This window comes from Cryptotermes secundus, unplaced genomic scaffold, assembly GCF_002891405.2.
Source record: "Cryptotermes secundus unplaced genomic scaffold, Csec_1.0 scaffold839, whole genome shotgun sequence".
NCBI lineage: Eukaryota > Metazoa > Arthropoda > Insecta > Blattodea > Kalotermitidae > Cryptotermes > Cryptotermes secundus.
Window position 1 is genome coordinate 57439 of NW_019720576.1, and position 21847 is coordinate 79285.

At 42.6% G+C, this 21847-nt stretch overlaps 1 protein-coding gene across 1 annotated transcript in view; it reads left to right on the plus strand.

Annotated features, from left to right (window-relative positions):
- LOC111869665 (synaptic vesicle glycoprotein 2B) overlaps positions 1-21847 on the plus strand; it is a 65258-nt gene that overhangs the window by 21290 nt on the left and 22121 nt on the right. The window contains exons 2-4 of the mRNA XM_023861353.2: positions 14845-15091; positions 18935-19082; positions 19896-20076. Of these exons, the coding sequence (XP_023717121.1) occupies positions 14864-15091; positions 18935-19082; positions 19896-20076 (557 nt within the window). The 5' untranslated portion in view covers positions 14845-14863. The remainder of the gene's footprint in view (positions 1-14844; positions 15092-18934; positions 19083-19895; positions 20077-21847) is intronic.

The window sequence follows — 21847 nt, forward strand, 5'->3', positions numbered from 1 at the left end:
CTGCGGGACTCATGACCATGTTTTACTGTCTCAGATTTGATACTCCCCAAACCTGGGGGACCAGCTCCCCGTACTTATATCCCACAGGAATAGGGTGGCCCGGTTATGCCCCCAGGCACTGGGTTCTCTTTCCCTTGTCTCCTACGGCGCACAGGGCTACCCCGCCTCCACACGGGATATGTTCTTTCATAATTCTTATTGCTACCTTCATTAATTTATTTAGGCCCCATATTCTTCTTCCTCTTATTATTCTACAGTGTTATGGATTGGGTTATCTGACATGTCCAATGTCAGAATTAATTTCTGAAAGGACGAATCTTTTAGACATTTTGGCAGGATTCCTCGGAAGGGATATTGGCCCACCATCGAAGCGTGTGCCTGTACAGGACAATGTAGTGTCCAATTTAACATTGCATGGAATGTAACCTCCGCACCCCTTATGCGCCTTAATGACGTGATGTTCACACAGAGCAAGAGCCGTGTATGCTATTTACTTTAGCGTTACGGATTTAATAATGTTATATTTTAGCGTCCTGTTGCACTGATTTATGTCCATGATTTATTCTGACCGTCTTACAGTGCATACATTTATTCACCTTACTCTTCTCTCTTGCACTACATGTTTCAGCACAAACGTGCCATCTTCAGGTGCTTTTCGATGTACGTAATGTAATATATGTAATGTATAATGTACGATGTAATATTTTTAATATTTGAAATTTATCAATATATATGACGAATATATATTTTAGTTATTTTAGTACAAAGACAACAGGACATGCAATGAAGTAGTTCGACGTACATCGAAAAGCACCTGAAGATGGCACTTTAGTGCCGAAACATGTAGTGCAAGAGAGAAGAGTAAGGTGAATAAATGTATGCACTGTAAGTCGGTCAGAATAAATCATGGACATAAATCAGTGCAACAGGACGCTAAAATATAACATTATTAAATCCGTAACGCTAAAGTAAATAGCATACACGGCTCTTGCTCTGTGTGAACATCACGTCATTAAGGCGCATAAGGGGTGCGGAGGTTACATTCCATGCAATGTTAAATTGGACACTACATTGTCCTGTACAGGCACACGCTTCGATGGTGGGCCAATATCCCTTCCGAGGAATCCTGCCAAAATGTCTAAAAGATTCGTCCTTTCAGAAATTAATTCTGACATTGGACATGTCAGATAACCCAATCCATAACACTGTAGAATAATAAGAGGAAGAAGAATATGGGGCCTAAATAAATTAATGAAGGTAGCAATAAGAATTATGAAAGAACATATCCCGTGTGGAGGCGGGGTAGCCCTGTGCGCCGTAGGAGACAAGGGAAAGAGAACCCAGTGCCTGGGGGCATAACCGGGCCACCCTGTTCCTGTGGGATATAAGTACGGGGAGCTGGTCCCCCAGGTTTGGGGAGTATCAAATCTGAGACAGTAAAACATGGTCATGAGTCCCGCAGGACTCGTACCTGAGAATGACTGCGCTGGCGAGAACCAGCAGCAACTGTAAACGACAGACCCATCCTCTCATGAGAGAGGATGTTCTATAACCGCAAGTGTTCAGTTAAAAAACAAAAATACTGGTCGTAAGTGTCAAGGGGCTTGTCGCCAAGACGAACTGACTGGCGCTAAAGTGACTCTGACTGTGATAGGTTTGCGTCATGCTCAGGGAGGGTTTCATCTCACGCCCTACAGAATTAATGGAGGGTCTGCGGGCTCGATAAAATGGTGGAACAGTGTACTCCGATTTGGGATGTAGAAATGTCAGAGCACAAGTTCTTTGTTGTTGAGTATCCCGCGCTGAGCCTCATTTCCATTCATCTCAGATACAAATGCACTGCCGCAAAGCAGATGGGTCTACTTTGAAGAGAGTCGGAAACGATTTTCTGTTTTCCTTAAATAATCATTACATTGGCAAAGTTCCAAACAAAACGTAAATAGCCTTGCATTTTTATATCCTATAAAATTCATTTACGACAAGCCGCTTGTGAAAATTCCAACCGCACTTAATTTGGGCTTTACGCAGGGTAAGGAAGTACAATCCATGTTAGGTGGGTCCCTTGCCACAACGGCATGGCGCGTCCTCATGTTGCTGATGGAGGGGACGGCCTCCATATATAGAGAGTTGCTGCGAATATATTGAATAAGTTGTCACCGACAGCCGACAAGGGCATGTAGCGCAAATGGGAGAAGATGAATGCATATAGGATATTGGTGGGAAAGCCAAAAGGAAAGAGATCGCTGGGAAGACCAAGGCGTAGGTGGGTGGACAATATTAAAATGGATCTTAGACATATGGAATGGAATGGTGTGGATTGGATTGATCTGTCTCAGGATAGGGACCAGTGGAGGGCTCTTGTGAACACGGTAATGAACCTCCGGGTTCTATAAAATTCTGGGAAATTCTTGAGTAGCTGCAGAATTCGTGGGTCCTCAAGAAGGGCTCAGCTCCATAAGTAAGTAACTAGGTAAGACAAATTGACTGGAGCATGATATAAACCCTTGACTGCATACATATGATCCCAGCATGCCAACTCATGAGTTTAACTGCATTTTATTACTGTATTAAAACATACAGTTCCTGAATATAGCATTAAAATCATGAAGCCCGTAGGAATGGAAGCCCTTGCAATGGGGAACTGGCTTTATGAATTCTTCCCAGAGCTCATTGTTTACATTATAATACGTTCATAATCTCAGAGCAGGCTGGTGAAATAACAAAGCTGTATACTTGTATTCGAGAGGTCCACGGGTAGAATCTCGGCTATGACACTGGATATCGTGAGTGAGGGCTTTCCTGGTTTTCCCTCAGTATACTAAATTACGTCTTGACCACTTTCTTCCAAGTTCTTTGTAATTCATTTTTCATTAATCTTCCTTCCCTTCGACGCTATATAATGTGTGGTGCTGAGGGCGTCACACTGAACTCGTCTTTACGGTTCCTAGCCGCATACTCACCAAAGTCTATGAAGCTGCAGTATTTGCCTGAGAGCTAGTTCTGGCGCTAAGTATATTCCAACTCCTAAAATGTTAGATTTCCAGTTATAATTCCTATTTTTTCTCTTAGTGGGGGTGGGGGGGGCACGGCGGCCGCTGATTGGCCTATTGTACCTGCCCCGGGTGATTATGATGATGGAGAATTTGGTGGAATGAAGATTGGCAGAGGAAACCGAAGTACTTGGAGAAAACCCGCCCCAGCGCCACTTTGTCCACCACAAATCCCACTTGACCAGACCTGGGATCGAACCCGGGCCGCCGCTGTGGGAAGCCAGCGACTAACCGTTTGAGCCATGGCGCAGCCTCTAATTCCATTTCGTTCAAGTCCCAACTTAGTTGACCTCTCTCTGTTTACAGATCCACTGGGTTTTCAGCCTCTTCTAATTCCCCATGAAGATATTATCAGTTGTACTGGCCATGACGTTTCAGTTCCTTAGGAGCTCACATTCTCAATATAAAATCCAATCAAAATGTGTGAGCTTTCTTCCAAGTTGCCACACATTACCCTGAATATCTACGTTTTGCTGGCAGTAAATTTTGTAATCATTTAACTGTAATTCTTGTCTGTCTAGGAAATACAATGTGTAGATTCATTCTTATTCTGTGCAAAAAGGAAGATATGATATTTGCATACATATAATATATTAATATACGAGGGAGTATCAGTCAATAGATCACAAATTGATATGAAACTTAAAACATATGATATCCCAATCTGGAAAAGAACATTTATTTCTCGACATATCCTCCACCAACAGTGATACCCTTGTCCCATCGCTTTACCAGTGCGTCGAAACCCGCAGCATAGAAGTTTCTGACTGTTGTTCAAGCCAATCCCGCACCTCCATTTCATCATTCGAGAATTTCGAACGTCCTTGAGAGAATTTATTGACCGCTTTACGCGAGAAACGCTCCCTACCGTAAACAGAAATCAGTTCTTTATGAATATCCTTTGCATCGAGCCCTTTTATCAACAACAAAAAAACGCACAACAAAACGCTGCTCTTCGGTAGGATATTCCTCAAGCACGCTTGCCATTTTGACTACTGAAAACAGCCTCTGAACATGTGCATGCGCGTCTGCTACCTAAACTGTCATGAAGCTGGACTGTGCTGCTACCTAGTGATGTGCATAGGAAACCTATTACGTCCCTTACAGCCATTTTACTCCCGTTTGTGACCTATTTACTGACTCTTCCTCGAAATTGAAAGTATGTTCCATTAATGTGTACTGTTGCATATGTAGAGGTGGGCGCCTTTTTGTAAATATATTACAGACATGCGTATTCGGTAGTTGGTCCACAAACAACTTTGAACGTATATTTAAAATGCTTTCTTACTGTGTTCTATAACTATCGAATAGACATGACTATCACACAGTTACAGTAATTCACCCACCTCTACCTCTATTCCACACTTCCTGTCGTTGGAATCATCTTTCAAACTCATTTTTTGGGGGGATCATTGGAAAGATATTCCCTTGTATTTCATTAAATTATTTTTCAAATATTTAGCCTTCCAAATATTCTTATTATTAAAGCATCTGTCAATAATGCAACAATATATTTTTAATATAAAATACATGTAAAATATGTTTCTCACTAAAAGCGTCACTTTAATACTAATACTTTAATAAAATCATAACATATCATTAAGACACTAAAAGTATATCTTATACACTAAAAGTAATCAAATTACTACAATGTCTCTAGTTTTATATATGTTTTCTTCTCACTTTACAACATGTTTCGGCCTCACATGGGCCATCATCAGGCAGTTTTTCTTTTGTTTTTCGGGGAAACCACTGCACTGTTCACTTGTCTATCGTCATTGTTTAGTTTTTATCTCACGACTAGAATGCTGTCATTGTACTCTTTAATAATATTACGAGTTTAACCTTCCAAGTTTCTTTAAAGTTAAGGACTGGAAAGGAACCACAGGGAGTCCGTTCCGTGGACAGAGAAAGTGCTTCGCCTGTGAAATATTGTGTTGCAGCTAAATGGCATAGCAGAAGCTGCGGCGACTGGGCAGTTACATTATCGTAGTGAATTTCAGCTCGCCAGGTTCACCCTTTTGCGGTCGAGTGCGAGGTAATGCCTCGCGGAGACGTCCCAACACTTCTACACACCCAGTCCTACGCCATTTCGCACTAACTCGTCCACTTCAACTGCAAACTTGTCGTTTCTGCTGCTTCGAAGAAATCCATTTGTTCATAACTCTCAACAGAAGTACGTCCTTCTATAAAAAGGCGGAGTTCTCGAAACTCAAGCGCCCTGCTTCTTGGTGGTTACATCACTACACCCCAGAATACAGCGCTCCTTATAGTGACCGCTGTGAGAACCTAAAATGCACTCACTCAAAATTAGATTTTTTTGCGTCTTATGTTTTATTATGTTTGCATTAACCGATAATTTTCAACCGCCGTCTTTCCAATCTCTACATGAGATATAATGAGTACAAACTGTTCTGTTTTCTCTCATACCAATGAATCGACATGTAACAAACACCCTGACATTTTATTGCTACTGGGGTGGGACTAATCCCTTGTACTGAGGTCAATTGTGGCCTATTGTACCAGCCTCAGATGATAGGTGAGGGTGATTGTGGAGCAATTGGTGGAATGAAGATTGGCAGGGGAAACCGAAGTACTCGGAGAAAACCTGCCCCAGCGCCAATTTGTCCACCACAAATCCCACTTGACCCAAACCCGGGCCACCGCGGTGGGAAGCCAGCGACTTACCGCTTGAGCTGTGGCGCGGCCCAACACCCTGACTTAATGCGCTTATCGTGAGCAATTGAGGCAATCTATTGATCTGTATACACGTGAATATGTAGGGCAAATTCACTCCGCATGTCCCAGGTCTGTGGGTTTATCTCGGATACAAATTCAGTCTCCACTACAGTAACTGATCAGGCTTATACTTCATTCGGAATCCCAGCAGAATGCACATGGGCACGCGGGAGGCAGAAGTCACTACTTCACAATACTGCGACTATTCCGCAAAGTCCACCTTGTATTAACGTACGAAATTCCTGTGAACTAATCGTTAAAATATCCGCCCAGTTGAAGTCTCACGTAGTCCCATTTCATGTTGCTGGTTCCACAGGTCTCGTTCAGTTTCCTTCCGACTTCTCAATCGATCCAGTTCACTCTCTCGTGTTACAGATTTCTGTAAATGTTCGACACAACTTCTTTGTATCTGTATTCCAAACAATTCTCTTTTTATCTTCCTTGCAGTTGTACTTTGACGCTTGTACTCCCGTTATATTCTGTCCTCCACAGACTCAATTTCCCACAGATTTTCTTGGTCAGTTTCCGTGTACTTTTACGTTACCTGTTATAGTCCCAGTTGTCTCCAAGTCCCTTATATCTTCAGATTCCTATACAATTTCCTATTTTACATGAAATCTTTTTCCCAGTAGTTTCTCTGCCTGTGCGCTATTCCCCAGTTACCTACAAATATTTTTGTTCCATGTGCTTATATCTGTGTAGCCCCCAGTTCCCTGCAGTTCACTGTTATTTCCGATGTAGTTATAAAACAACTCCAGCCCCAGCTTTTTGTTATTTCTTCGGTTCTCCTTCGAGTTTTGTTATGTGTTGCAGATTTTCCTATAGCTGATGTCAATTCTGTCCCTGATTTCATGGTGTTTCTTGTTAATTGTAATTTTGTATAATTTATACCCCCAGTTTCTTAATTTTAATTGTTAATTCAACTGCAGTTGTGCATCAGCTGTATCCCCAGTCTCCCAGTGTTTCTTCTTCAGTCCCCTGTAGTTGTGCATCAGCTGTATCCCCAGTTTCCTGGTGTTTCTTCTTCAGTCCCCTGTAGTTGTGCATCAGCTGTATCTCCAGTTTCCTGGTGTTTCTTCTCCAGTCCCCTGTAGTTGTGTATCAGCTGTATATGTTCCTTCCCCTATAAGAGTGTAGCTTGCCAGTGCCATGTGCCCGCGCACATAAACTGGCCACATATAACCCGTCCCCTCGCGAGGGGCACGTTACTCGCAGTCGGCCGTGTGCTACTGGAGGTCGCGTGTGAATGTTCCGTGCGCCCCGAGCGGGGCTCCACCTTGTGGTGTACAGTGGGTGTGTGTTTAAATGTCAGTCTTATTGATCGGGAGGAGAAAAGTGCTCACGGAGTTTCATTAATATCTGCTTGGTTCAACAACGATTTATCAAATTCTGTGAATTATAGTCAAATGTCGCGACTATCTTTGATGTAGGGAGCAGGCACATCTTCTTTTAATGTGTTCTCTCTGAATCTGCTTGAAAAACTCTCATGCTAGAGGGTTGATCTGGACCAGGAATCGAACCAGCGTCATCCCAAATATGAGAAGTACTAAATAGTACTCTGTGACTTTAAGACGCGATAGGGCATTAATATCTTCATTGAGTATTTGGGGACAGCTGTTCTTAGAGGTTCTGTATTGGTTAGTGTAAAATTGCTTACAATGGATATGAACACATTCGATGCTAGTTTTTATTTAAATACACATTTGTCCATTAGAATCTTCTATAGTGACATAATTTCACTGTTGGAAATACCATGAGTAGTTGGGTTTTAATTGTGAGATATGGCGAGGCACGTTTCGCTTGCCAATTCTTTCGAACATCAAAAAGAATCCACACCATAAAAGCTAAAGCTTCTTGACGCAACGTCTCCTGCATATTAGGGATATCGTAAAACGACTAAAGTGTTATTTTAACCAAAATGCTAAAAATGAGAAGAATATGACGTTGACAGTCAACTTGTCGCGTAGCGTCAGTTTCCTCAGTACTTAACTTTCGGGTAAAGAAGTAACCCTATATTCTTCCGTTTAATTTAAATTTATTTAGTGACACTGTCAGTAACTCCGGCTGAGTCGTTAGTAGCTAATCCTAGACATTTTTAGGTTGATTTTATTATTGCAAAGTTGAAAAGGTATAAATCCCCAGGTAGTGGTCAAATTACGGCAGAACTGATCCAGGCAGGATCGTGACCGGCACGGTCACAGTAGCCGAGCGGTCTAAGGCATGTACTGTCTTTGCTCGCTTAGAAACCGGGATCGTGGGTTCGAATCCCACTCAGGGCAAGGATGTTTAGTTTGTCTGTGTGCGTTTTTCTGTGTTTATGTACAGGTAGAGGCCTTGCGACGAGCTGATCATCCGCCCAAGGAGTTCTACAGAAAGTTAAGATCTAGAAAAACCGAAGTGAACGGAGAAGTTCATGGAGGTAGGCCTAGGCCTACTGGGGCTATAACGCCAAGGGGCGAAAAAAAGATCCATAAGTTAATTAACTGTATTTCCAAGGAGAAATTGATTGAGCAGTGGAAGAAATCTCTTATTGTACCAGTTCACAAGAAGGGTGATAAAACTGACTGCAGTAATTATCGAATGATATCACTGCTAGCAACTTCATACAAAATTTTATCCAATATTCTTCTCTCAAGGTTAAGTCCATATATAGATGAAAGTATTGGGGATCATCAGTGTGGGTTTCGATGTAACAGATTAACTACAGATCAAATCTTTTGAATTCGTCAGATATTGGAGAAAAAATGGGAGTACGATGAGACAGTACATCAGCTATTTGTAGACTTCAAGAAAGCCTATGATTCAGTCAGGAGGGAAGTATTGTACAATATTCTGATAGAGTTTGTGGTACCCATGAAACTATATAGGCTGATAAAATGTGTTTAAGAGAAATGTATAGTAAAGTCCAAGTCCGTAAACATTTGTCCGATAATTTTTTTTACGGAATGGTCTAAAACAAGGAGATGCTTTATCGCCACTTATTTTCAACTTTGCCTTAGAATAGGAAGGTCCAGGGAAACCAGGTGGGACTGAAACTAAACGGGACACATCAGCTGTTGGCCTATGCCGATGATGTGAATCTACTGGGTGATAATGTAGATACCATGAAGAAAAACACAAACTTTAATAGACGCTAGTAAGGAGGTCGGTCTAGAAGTAAACACAGAGAAAACTAAGTATATGTTACTGTCTCGTCACCAAAATGCAGGGCAAAATCATGACATAAAGATAGGAAACAGATGTTTTGAAAATGTGGCACAGTTCAGTAGGGAATGACGATAACAGATCGAAACCTGACAGAGAAGGAAATTAACAAGAGACTGAACTCGGGTAATGCTTATTATAATTCAATTCGGAACCTTTTGTCTTCTGGTCTGCTGTCTAAAAACATAAGAATTAGAAAATACAAAATTATAATTTTGCCTGTGGTTCTGTATGGTTGTGGAACTTGGTGTCTGACATTAAGGGAGGAACATAGACTGAGGGTGTTTGAGAGCAGGGTGTTGAGGAGAAGAGAGATGAAGTGACAGGAAGTTGGAGAAAACTGCACAGTGAGGAGCTTCATAACTTGTACTCTTCTCCAAGTACTGTATAAGTAGAATGATCAAGTCAAGGAGGATGAAATGGGCAGGGCATGTAGCACAAACAGGGAGAAGAGGAATGCATATAGGATAATGGTGGGAAAGCCAGAAGGAAAGAGACCACTCGGAATACCAAGGCGTAGGTGGGTGGATAATATTAAAATGGATCTCAGAGAAATAGGATGGGATGGTATGGATTGGATTGGTCTGTCTCAGGATAGAGACCAATGGAGGGCTCTTGTGAACACGGTAATGAACCCTCGGGTTTCATAAAATGCTGGGAATATCTTGAGTAGCTGCACATTTGGCGGCTTCTCAAGAAGGGGTCAGCTTCATGAATGAGAGAGAGAGTGAGTGAGTGAGTGAGTGAGTGAGGGTCAGTAACTCAGTTCATATAGCGTCGAAAGATGGCGTGACAGGATAGAGCCTTAATCCCGACATCATTGCAGACACTAATTTTAACTAGTGAGAGAAGTTCTATTTTTACTGAGGTCCATTCATTTGTAACTGTCTTAACGCATGCGCAAGTTACAGATGACGCGCGTCCATTATCAATTTGCAGTCAATCAAACAAGTACTGTACAGTGAAACGGCTCCTCGTCGGACAGTCATGAAATTCCTCCGTGTTGTAGAGAAGGAAATAAAAAAGAAAACGTGATTCTTTCGTGAAAATAATTGTTAGTCAATCTCCGGGGAAAATATTGTGTCACATTTGTATTGAAACTACACCCGTTCAAGTGAAGAGAATTCCAAAATTGCATGACTTCTTATTAGAACTTGAATATCCACCCATTAAGTAAATTCTCATCATCTTATTCTTCTTCTTTTCTTCACTACAAAAAGGGGAAGAACCTCCTCTGCATATCGCCCCCTCCTTTCCAGTTGGATGCGCGTAATAATGATGTGCCGCATATTTTTGGCGTTTTCCAGTCTGCGCCACAGCGTTCTATTAAAACTAGTTTCATCACAATTCTTTCATATTTTTCAGACTCCATTCATCTTTCAACATTGACACGTGCTATACATTTACTTCAGAATTGATTTCGGGTGTGTCTGCCTGCAGTGCGTCAGAGTGGAAAGTCTCTTTCTTTTTTAGTTCAAAATACTGGTCATGGTTGATTAGGGCTTTGTTTTGGCTTGCACATTTTTGTATTCTCTATATGAATATTTCACAATTCGTCTCATGACTGCCAACTCACTAGCTGTGATTTAGGATCTGTTTTTCAACTTTTATTTTATCCAAATCTCTCTGCCATTAAAGTTGTAGACTAGCGTAAGGTCTGTTGGAAATTCAATAAAAATTATTGAAATAAATTCGTCAAAAATATCTAACCTTAATAACTTAAAGATTAACGTTATGCAGCTCCTTAGAGATGTAACATTTTCAGCAGACATTGCTTGTAAGACACACTCTTCGTCAAAGAAACCTAGCCTCTCTTTTTCTTCAACAGCGACCATTACGTAGTTCATAGGCATTCATTTGTTTCAGTCACGACTTTACCGACTGCAACAATCCATCGCTTGATGTTTAGTTCTCACATACAGGTAGATGGTAAAGTTGTTCCTGTGCCTAATTAATTAAGTGCTACGTCATGTAGATGTATGGAGGAGTGGAGGTGTAGACTCACGTTTTCTTAGCCTCGGCACTAGCTGGAATTGAGTGGTCGGCTTCACGCCCCTGCAACTTAACTCCCGGGGGATGAACCCCCGATACCCACTGGATAGGACGCTGGGTGGGCCCCAGAACCGGTATGGAAGACGTGGAGGAGAGGAAAATCTTGCCTCTACCGGGACTGCGACGGTGAATCCCCGGCCGTTATTTCGACCCTTGCTTTGACTTTCATATAAAAATAAATACTAATTGATTCTAGAGGGTTCTGACTACTTGTAGGGTGTAGCGAGTTATGGATAAAGCTGGCAATATATAGGCCACAGCTCATTTGATCTTACCACAGATATGCAACCCGAGTCAGACTGAGCCATTTTCGAATAATTTCATTCTGATCTGAATACAAGGACACAAGTCATTTATTACTGAAGACATTGAAATAAACTTCTGAAATTTGCATAGTAGTTTCACTCGCTGCTTTCTTAAATTCATCAGGTATCACGGATCTGAAATTAATAATAACACGATTCAACTTTTACATTCTCTTATGGGTTACTGTTGCGAAGGATCGGCTCATAGAAAACTTCGCTCTGCACAGAAAATAACTCAAAACAAGAAAGGAGATACGTATACTCCAGTTAAGGTAAAGTTGCTCTTGTGCTTGATTAAGTGCCACGCAATGATGTATGGAGCAGTGGAGATACAGCTCCAAACATTTTTAACGTCGGCACTAGATAGAGGTGAGTGTTCAGCTTCATGACCTGGCAACTTTGCCTCCGCTGAAAGGGGCCTCGTCACCCAATTGGACAGGAGGTTGGTTGGGCCGCAGAGCCGGTCTAGACGCTGTGGATGCGAGCAAAGTCTCTTGCCCTGACGGGAATCGAACCTGACTCTTCAATCGTCTAGTTCGTAGCTTAGTCACTGCAGTGACTGAGCTATCCCTGCCGCAACGCGTGCACCAGTACAATACGTGGATTCTTCGTATAATCGGAGTTTGATACTTCACATGTGTCACTGCCACTAACTTTCATTTATTTCCAATAAGAATCCTGACTAATAGCACTACCGAAATCACACTGCACGGAGTCACATAGTTAGCATCAAGCAATATTTTACTATGGAATTTCTAGTTCCTAGCGAAGTCTATAGGTCACAGCATTTGATTCCAAAATTCGGGACGAGCCCCGGTGGGATCGCGGATTTTTGCTTAAAGAAGCCCTCGATGTTCTGGGAAGTAAATATGAATTGATCATGATTAATAATTAATAATAATTAATAATTAATAAGTGAAGGGTAACTAAAATGAGGAAGGAAAAATCTTATAGATTATAAACTAAATAATCTTATTCACGTGACAGTTACGCACTTCCAGAACGGCATTCAGAAATCGATTATAGACTAATCAATGTGTTGTGTGTTTATATAGCCCTTATGATTTGATATTCAAGTAGTAGTTAGTATTCAAATATTTCTTGTTTAGTGATGTCCGGTCTCGATATGTTACCTTGGTGCTATTTCTTTATAAATATCTAAATTCGACAATGTTAAAAAATTATCACGTAATTTTAAAATAATATGGGAAATGAATTATATTGTTTACCGTTACATGTTTCGGCCCTCATGGGACCATCAACAGGCAGTATATATAATACACATAATACAGTTAATTAATGTCTCGCATTTATTGTATACGCTGCTTAATTATGGTCCCATGAGGACAGAAAAATGTAGCAGTAAAAAACGAAATTCAATCTATGATATATTGATTTTAAATGCGATGCAATTTTCCTTGTTTTGTTGACGGATATGTTACCTCATTATATCGTTACGACAAAACAAGATGCACAATATAAAAGTGCGACTTTATTTGCCAGTTAAGTACGCATGAATTTTTCAAGGAGAACACAACACGAAGGAGAAAATGCATAGAAAATACATGAGAGGAAGTTGGTCAGAAACGTTTCACATAATTCTTCAGATAAACATGTTGATCTACGTTTCTGAATTTCCCGTCTGCGGTAAATGCGGGGTCCTTATTTAATGCTCTCTGCCCGCAAAATATACATATGGCAACAGCCAGTCAGTTGTGGCCAATTGCAGTCACGAAGAAATTTAATATTCACCGCCAGGTGGCAGCACCTTCTAGCCATGCTCATCGATTTTCAATGCTGTTCTCCAAAGCCAACAAATCCGGTTACTATCGTCACGGCATATACATGTTTACTTTGACTTCGGCTTGTCTTAAGTAACACCTAGCAGCATGAATTTTCCGGATCAAATGAAATTACAGCACAAAAGCGCCAGGGCATAAAGGCGTATAGGGTGATTCGACATAAAGCTCCACGCATTAACCTTGAAAGTAGTTGGTGGTGAATCGTCAGTTTCCAGCTTCGGCCGCTTTACCTACGTCAAAATAACCCCTCGTACCCCTTAGCTAGGAGACCAAATGGGCCCCACAATCGGTCTAAGGGGGCCCATACACGTACGAGTCTGGCTCGGCGAGCTTGGCTCGGATTAATTTCACCACAGACGCATGAGCTGACTCCCAACTTTGCGAGCCACACACGGACGAGTTTGGCTCATTGGAACCCGAGCCGAGTCGGACTCTCGAGCCAGACTCGTACGTGTGTGGGCCCCTTAAGTGAGAGAAAAGTCTCAGCCCTTGCTAGGAACAGAACTGTAGTATTCCGGACTCTTTTTTCGCTTCTTGTTGCGCGGTGTACCTGTGGTGGTACACGGCTCATCTCGCTTCGAGGCGACATCCCGTGGGCAGCGCACTCACCTGATCTAACGCCCTGTAATTTTTTATGGGGATACCTCAAGGCAGAGGTTTTTAAACATCGCCCCACAAACCTGCTTCAGCTGAAGAATGTTATTCGGCAGGAAGTAGCCCAAATTCCGGTGCACATGTTGGAACGTGCAGAAGGGAACTTCAGAAAACGGTGGCCACCACCTTCAAGATATTTTGTTTAAGATTACATGATTTAAAACTTTAAAGTATGTTCTTTCATTAGCTAAACATAAATTTCGTCTATCAGCAATAATTTTTCTTTTATTCGCCTTCAAAAAAAAAGGAAGTTTCTGCGCCCCATCCTGTATATTAACCCGATTACGGTACGCGGATTTTCCGGTTTGCGGCTTGTGTGCACGAGTTTTTAGGCGCATTCGCAAAACTTGGGGAGGGTCTATTAAGTTCGTCACTTCTCTGTCTTCATTCATTCATCAATGGCTCTGCAGCCCTTTGTTGGATCTTGGCTGATTTTTCAGTTTCTCAATCGTATACACACTAGATAGGACTCCTTGGACGGGGGATCAGCCCGTCGCAACGCCGCTCCCTACACACAGGACAACACAAACACAGAATAAACGCACGCACAGACATCCATGCCTTGAGTGGGATTCGAACCCACGATCTCAGCGTTCAAGCGACCGAAAACAGTTCATGCCTCGAACCGCACGAACACTGTGATCAGCTCTTTTTGTCTACACTTCCATTTTTCGAATAAATAGTTACTTTCTTCCATATACTTTTGACTTCGAAATTAACTGATCTACTAGTAGAACATCCCTCGACAATTCTTAAAAATGTTAGGCTCAATGTTTTGAAATGTTCTAACATTTCTGTTCATTTCTCGAAGTGTTGGAAGGAGCACTACGATACGTTAAGAAATTTGAAGTTTATGTCCTTACTTGTCGGTTCAGTGCTTTGTTCATTGTTTTCATGACGTTTATTTTCACTGAGTGGAGAACCAAATTTAAACCACGAATCAGTGCAGGCGTTCTTTGGAAACCTGGAGTATTGAGAGACGATGCAGAATACGAAAATGGCGACAGTGATTGTGACCTAGGCCTCTGAATTCTCTAGATGACCTGGGCTGCTCCAGATGCCTGGACGGCACGGAATGGGAGGTGCAGGGGGCAGTGGGGGCGGAACGTCTTACTCAGAGTCGGCCGCTCTGGTGCGCAGCACTGAAGGCATGTCGTATACTGACGAGGACCGGCAGGCGGGAGGCAGCGTCGCCCCCCGCGATGGGGGTGAAGAGGAGCTCATGGACTACGTAGATTCTGACGTGTCGGTGCTGGCACAGTTCCATGAGGATGCAATCAGACAGGTAAGGCAGTGGCGTGCAGACAAGAGAAAACGTTGAGTTTATGGAGAACAGACAAAGAGTAGTTTGACGTGAGCAGTTATACAGGAGTTCAGCGTAGGTCAGATAGCAGCCGACTGAAGAGGTGGCCTACAGAAATTCGGTAACTCGTTGATGTGCACATCAGCATTCATAATATACAGTTCACAATACCGGGCATGTATCTAATAAACGAAAAGTCCTTCGTTCAATAAATTACTGATTAACGGTAAAGGTAAGTTAAACTTGTTCCTTTGTTTAATTAATTAAGCACCACGCGATGAAGACGTTAGAAGAAGTGGAGGTGTTGCTCCACCATTCTTGGCAGTTTCACGCCCCGGTCGCTTTATCCCACGTTATCTATTGCATAAGACACTTGGTGGGCTCCAGAGCCGGTCTGGACGTTTAAGAGTAGAAAAATAAAATCTTTTGCCCTTGCCGGAAATCGAAACCAAGGCCATCAAGCCTGTAGTCCGTTGATATACCGACTCAGCTATCCTTACTCCAAATTATTAATTATAAGACATAAAACTCTCTCAACTCAAATGTAGGAAGGTCAATACGTTTGTGTGTGACCGGACGTTATTTAATTGGCAGCACTGAACTGCTGAAATGGAAAGAATGCGAAGTTGTACCTAAATCTGCTTTTCAAAGCGTGTTTTGCGATTTTACACCGCCTCTGTGGTCTAGTGGTCAAGTGTTCCTGGCTACAGATACAGAGGTCCCGAGTTCAATTCCAGGCGCTACCAGATTTTTTTTCTGAAAAAATAGCGGGTCTGAAACGGGGTACACCCAGCTTCGTGATGATAACTGAGGAGTTGTTTCAAGGAAATAGCGGCTCCGGTCTACAAAACCGAGATTAACGGCCTTCGGGATCCGTTGCACTGACCACGGGACACACTTTATCCGCTAAAGTTGGCACTAACTTCGCCGACAAGCGGCGGTCGCTCGGTCGGTATAGTTCGCTTGCGGACTAAAACCACGGATTTTTGTTTGCGATTTTACGTATGTCTACTTTATCAGTAATGACGTTATTTTGTCTCAGACGAATCGAAACTTGTTTTCTTTCTATCTAGTTAAAACATTCATTAAGTCGATAAATGATTCAAATGAAAGTTGTACGTACATCCTGTACAACTGTGAGATCTAGCCTGCAGTTTGTGCGACGAACCATTCTGAGAAAATCGATACTCACTTTCGACTTTATGTTAAACACGGTCTGTTGAATTATGCGAAACAAAACTAAATACTCGAGACATTTAATTTAGAGTAGTTACTATAGGAGTCTGACGATGGTGTACAACACAGAGAGATATTGGGGTTTCGGACTTTATCCATCGTCCTGGTTCTTAAGATAACTAAGAAAAACACGACGTTTCGGAAACTGGATCTGTTTCTGTCCTCAGGTGAGGGAAAACACCTACTCTGTTGGGTGTCTTAGAAAGAGGTAGCCTCAACCACTGGACAACCGATGTCCCAAAACACAAAGTTTATAAATACCTGAAACCAGGCTAAGTCCATGAGAGCATTGTTCCAAACACGTACAAGCGTGGAACCAGGATAGATAGAGCCTTAGAAATTCATGTCCCGAAACCAAACTAATAACCAGGTCCATGACCCCACGGCATGGACTAGAAAGGAGAACTAGTAAAAAACTAATAGTGTCTAACTAGCGTCAACAATGGAGTAAATCACATCTATCTAATTCAGGACCTAACAGAAATCAATAAAAACATATATCATGTCATACAGCTCTTATATGTGAATTGGTGACTTCATTGCTGATAATGGGGATCCAAATGGGAGAAAAGTCCAAACTGGGTTGGCTAATTGGGTTGGCCGAGCATGCCATATGGGCCGCTTCCTTGTATTTACTATACCTCATGTGGCTTTCAATATCCAAAATCTTAGCTTCATCCCAGCCTACCCTATGTCCCTCTTCATAGGCATGTTGGGCTAGTTTAGATTTTTCTAGAAGACCTTCTTTGAGGTTATGCCTATGTTCCCGGAGCCGCAAGGCCAGAGGTCTGCCTGTTTCGCCAATGTTGCTTCTGCCACATTCACAGCGAATGCTTTTGTAGATTTCCACAGCTCCTCAGTAAATAAATACGAAATTCCTTCGTGTGGTTGAGGATAAGTAAGTAAAGTTTTCCTGTGCCAAATAACGATTTCTTCGTAAAATTTATTATTATTGTTATTAAAATCATCTTCAAAATTTAGTTTAAAGGAAGGCATTGTGAATTATCCGTGCATTTAAAGTAAATCCGTTGGTTCATTTGAATTGAGAGCGTATTTATTCCGTTATCACAACCTTCATTCATCTGACTAAAATCACGAGCCTTACATAACGTTAGTGACTGGCACGATGTCTGTAAATTTCGGGATCAATGAGTACGAAGATTATGATTGAGATGGGGCCCGAAACATCTGACGCCCGTGATTAATGGACAGAAGAATGTGCATTGCCCTGGCCTGCTGCCAGTTTTTTCAGTGCAGTTACGCCCACTGCCCGCAGTACAAGAAGTCAGCGCATTCCACGTCGTAATTAAACACATCCTATAAGACTCGACTGTGTGTGCAGTGGAACTGAAGGGGGCGAAATATTTGCAGTGCAATACCCATACAAGTTAGAATAAGTCTGTCAGCTTCCATCAGAATCCTTAAGTGACTCTAAAGATATAGGACTACGTAGAAACAAACGACAGCGGACCTTAAAATTAATTAAAGTGAATGTATTAGTAGATAATTTAATGAAGGTGCATCGGATGGATGGACAGGGGGAAAGGGGGTAGAATAAAGCGATAAGGCCTAATTTTTAAGACAATATCGGGGCATTTCCCTGGAGACACTGAGAAAAACCACGAAAAACCTCAGGCTAGTCGGTACCTTGGTCGAGATTCGAACTGAGCACTTCCCGAATACAAGTCCGAAGAGTCGCCGCTTGAATCAACCTGCCCTGTTAAAATAAATGAAGCTCGAACCTAATACACAGAAGTGCGATATATCGAATTTGACCGAAATCCGACATAGGAAATCCAGTCCTTGTCTCCGCACAGAGGAACTTTATGTAGGATTTGAGATTCTCATAGCTATGGCTCTACTTGCTGCCTGCTTCACGCTGGTTGCTTCTTTGGCTTGATCTTCGACCCTGAATATGGAGCCTACATGACCTCTGAAAAGTCGCTTTACTTTTGACGGATTACAAGGCGTTATATACCAGAATATAGATCAAGTGAAGTAATTGTTTATATGCCTGATGATGACCATATAAGGTCGAAACATGCGGATGTGAAGGCTACGAAAACTGACATGGTAGCACACCAAGAGTCTACGAACGCAAGAAGAAGTTTCACAATAAAAACTGTCTACGCAAATGAGATAAGTAACCAGTGCAAGACGGGGGCACGCGGTAGCGTAGTTGCTTGAAAAACTATGCTATAAGCCGGAAAGTCGCGGGTTAGATTCCCGATGAGGTCATTAAATTTTTCAGTTGATCTAATCCTAGCCGCACTATGGCCTTGAGGTCGACTCAGCTTCTAACAGAAATGAGTACCAGGAATCTTCTTGGGGGGTAAAGAGTGGCCGGCGTGTAAGGCTGACAAACTCACCGCCATCTGTGAGCCGACTGTCTAGTAAATGTGGGAGCCTCGATGTCTGACAAACTTCACGGCCTCTTACAGGAATAGCTTTAGCTTTAACTAGTACAAGAGGATGTTGAAATATGTCCTTCACGTACACATGCGTAGTGGACAGCACACACTTGGTGCCTCCAGTGGCAATATGGCTTTACAAAGAATCAGTTCAGCAGCGAGTGACATGTGTTGGCAGGCCGGGTGCGGTTACTCGCAGTGGCTGCTGATGCTAGTATCCGGTCTGGGGCTGGTCGCTGACGCCGCGGAGCTCCTTGTTATACCCTTCATCCTGCCCAGCGCAGAGGTCGAGCTCTGCATCAACGCGTCTCAGAAAACATGGCTCAGTAAGTATTCTACTGAGGCACTGCGCACCTCAGCCATATTAGTGTTCATTTGCTGCGAATGCAGAATCACATACTGTTTTTCTTCTTATTTCTTGAAATATGAGCCACATTGGAAAAGTTTTAAATGAAAGTTGTTGAGTCTAAAAGAAAGGTACATGTGTTCCAGTGCTTAATTAAGCACCACGCCATGAAAACGTATGGGAGAGTGGAGGTATATCTAGAAGGAGGTGAGTGGTCAGCTTCGACATGCCGGTAGTCATCGGATTAGGAGGTCGGTGGGCCACAGCACCTGTCTGGACGCAGCGGAGAAGAGATAAAACTCTTTCCCCTGCCCGGATTCTAACCTATATTTCGTGGTTGTCCATCTCAAAGTATAATATTTATACCGATTAAGCTCCTCTGTGGATTCCAATCAAATCTTGTGAAAATTGTGGAAAGTTTGAAAGAAATTTTTCACTTCTAACTTCCTATAAAGCAGGGATAACATATATGGGCAAAGTGTTTAGGAAAATATTCGGACGTAAGAAAGAATTAAGTAATGAAGAGCTTCATAATTTTGACTCTTCAACTGATTTTGTGAGGGGTCTGAATAATAATTAAATGGGTTGTCATAAATTCTCAAACAGACATAACGTCGATAGCAGGATAGTAATGAAGTGGCTCCTCGAAGTATTTCATATAAAGATGTCAAGTGAATTCAACTGATTCCGAAATAGGGACCAAATGAGGGTTCCATAATTGCAAATAATTTCTTGATCGACCCAGTGCCCACCAACTTTCCGTAGAAACTTGTGTCTTGTGAATCTGTTGCAGGCGGCATTACCTTCCTGGGCATGATGGTGGGAGGGGTTGTGTGGGGCAACTTGTCAGACCGCATGGGGCGCCGCAGAACCCTGCTGTCGGCGCTCGGGGTGAACGCCGTGTTCAGCGTCATCGCAGCCTTCATGCCAACTTACGGTACCTTCATGACTGCTAGGTTCTGCTCCGCTGTCGGGTGAGTGGACCGCTGCAGACCAGCTACTGAGCTGCACGGGCTGTGCAGATGCTGTCTCTGCCATGTTACACTCCTATTGCCCTTGGTGTTAATCAGTGCATCTTTTTCTCTTCTCAGTGGTCTGGTAGGTGAATGCACTATTCCGGAAGAACAAAATGGTTTCTTCTACCCTGAAGATAAAGGCATTATGTTACCCTGAAACAGATATGCAGGTATCGGGCCTAATTTCTTCGTATTGTGGTCTAATGCATTTTGATGCTGCGTAGTCTGGTGAGTACCAACGTTCTGGAGGAACCTAATGGCTTCTTACCCTGAAGATGGAGGCACAGTATTACTCCAAACGTTTGTACTCACTTGCAAGACGGTGTAAACGCAGAATCTCACAGCCGTGAAAACACCGATCTTATACAAATCAGTTTTTGGAAACCCAACTACGCTACAGAAATCTGGCTGCAGAAGCAAGAGTTAATCTTTCGAAGAGTATTTCGTCAAATGTTAGCCATACTGAAACACGGTTCAAATAAACATAATGCTTTCTTTTACCTTGAAACTGGAGGCACCACGCTACCCTGAAGCGGTAGTACTCACTCATTGTTCTATGTGATGACCAAAATATTGATCCCAGTGCCGTTTTGTAGGACTTTAATTTATCACAGCCGCGGTTATGAGGAGTACTATCTTCTGGAATACAACGCCGCGTAGTCCGTTGAAAGTCAACTGACGTTTCGGGAGGAACATATCACCTCCATATTCCGGGTCAAAGTATAAGCAGAGCAAGAAATCGGTGCGAAAGCAGGTACCAAACAAAATTCTTACTCGCCTTATTTTTCGACTCCGAAGATGGAGGCGCTATATTCCTCCGAAACGTCGGTTGACTTTCAACGGACTACACGGCGCTATATCCCAGAAGAGTTTACCCTTCATCTTAGGTTTCTTGCACTAATTTTTTTATCCAACCACGCTACATGCACCACAATTCTCTGAAGCAGAATTTCGCCAAGTATCAGCCATCCCGAAACACAATACACATAAAGGCTGTAGGTTAGACACAGGTCCGTGTTTTATTCCGTATACTCATACTCACATGACGAACAGAGTTTACTACAGCCGATGTAATTCGATTTGAAAGTGTTCTTTACAAAGAAAGAAGGGACGCCTTGTGTGGAGCCGTGTTCGCGCGTCTTTCCGTGATCTGGCGTTAGCACGCACACGCTGGGGATGGGGCGACGGGCTACGGACTGAACGGCTGGAATTCGATTCCCACAGGGGCAAGATCTTTCCTTTCTCCATAACCTCCAGAGGGGCTCTGGAGCCCACCTAACCTCTTGTCCAGTGGGTACCGGGACCTGTTCCTCTGGGATTAAAGCGGTAGGGGCGTGGAGCTGACCACTCACCTCCATCTATAATAATGCCGATGTGAAAATTGGAGGAGCTGTACCTCCACTTCTCATATTAATTCATGCACAAGAGCAATTTTTCCTTACATATTACCGCTGGCCTGATATTCTTCAAATACGATATACGATACTTCCACTAAATCTTGTCGAGCAATTCCAATTTTCACATATATTTATCCAACGGACCATGTTCTATACAAGGCCATAAATGAACCTTTATATAGGAGCATATAGACCCGTTGCTAAGCAGTGAATCTGTAAACATCGGCCGTTGCTAGACAACGCCCGCAACACACACTCAGCCAACACTACAGGAACAGTGTTTTCTATGTCCGAGGACGTAGTCTTTAGTCACTAATACACGTGACAATATA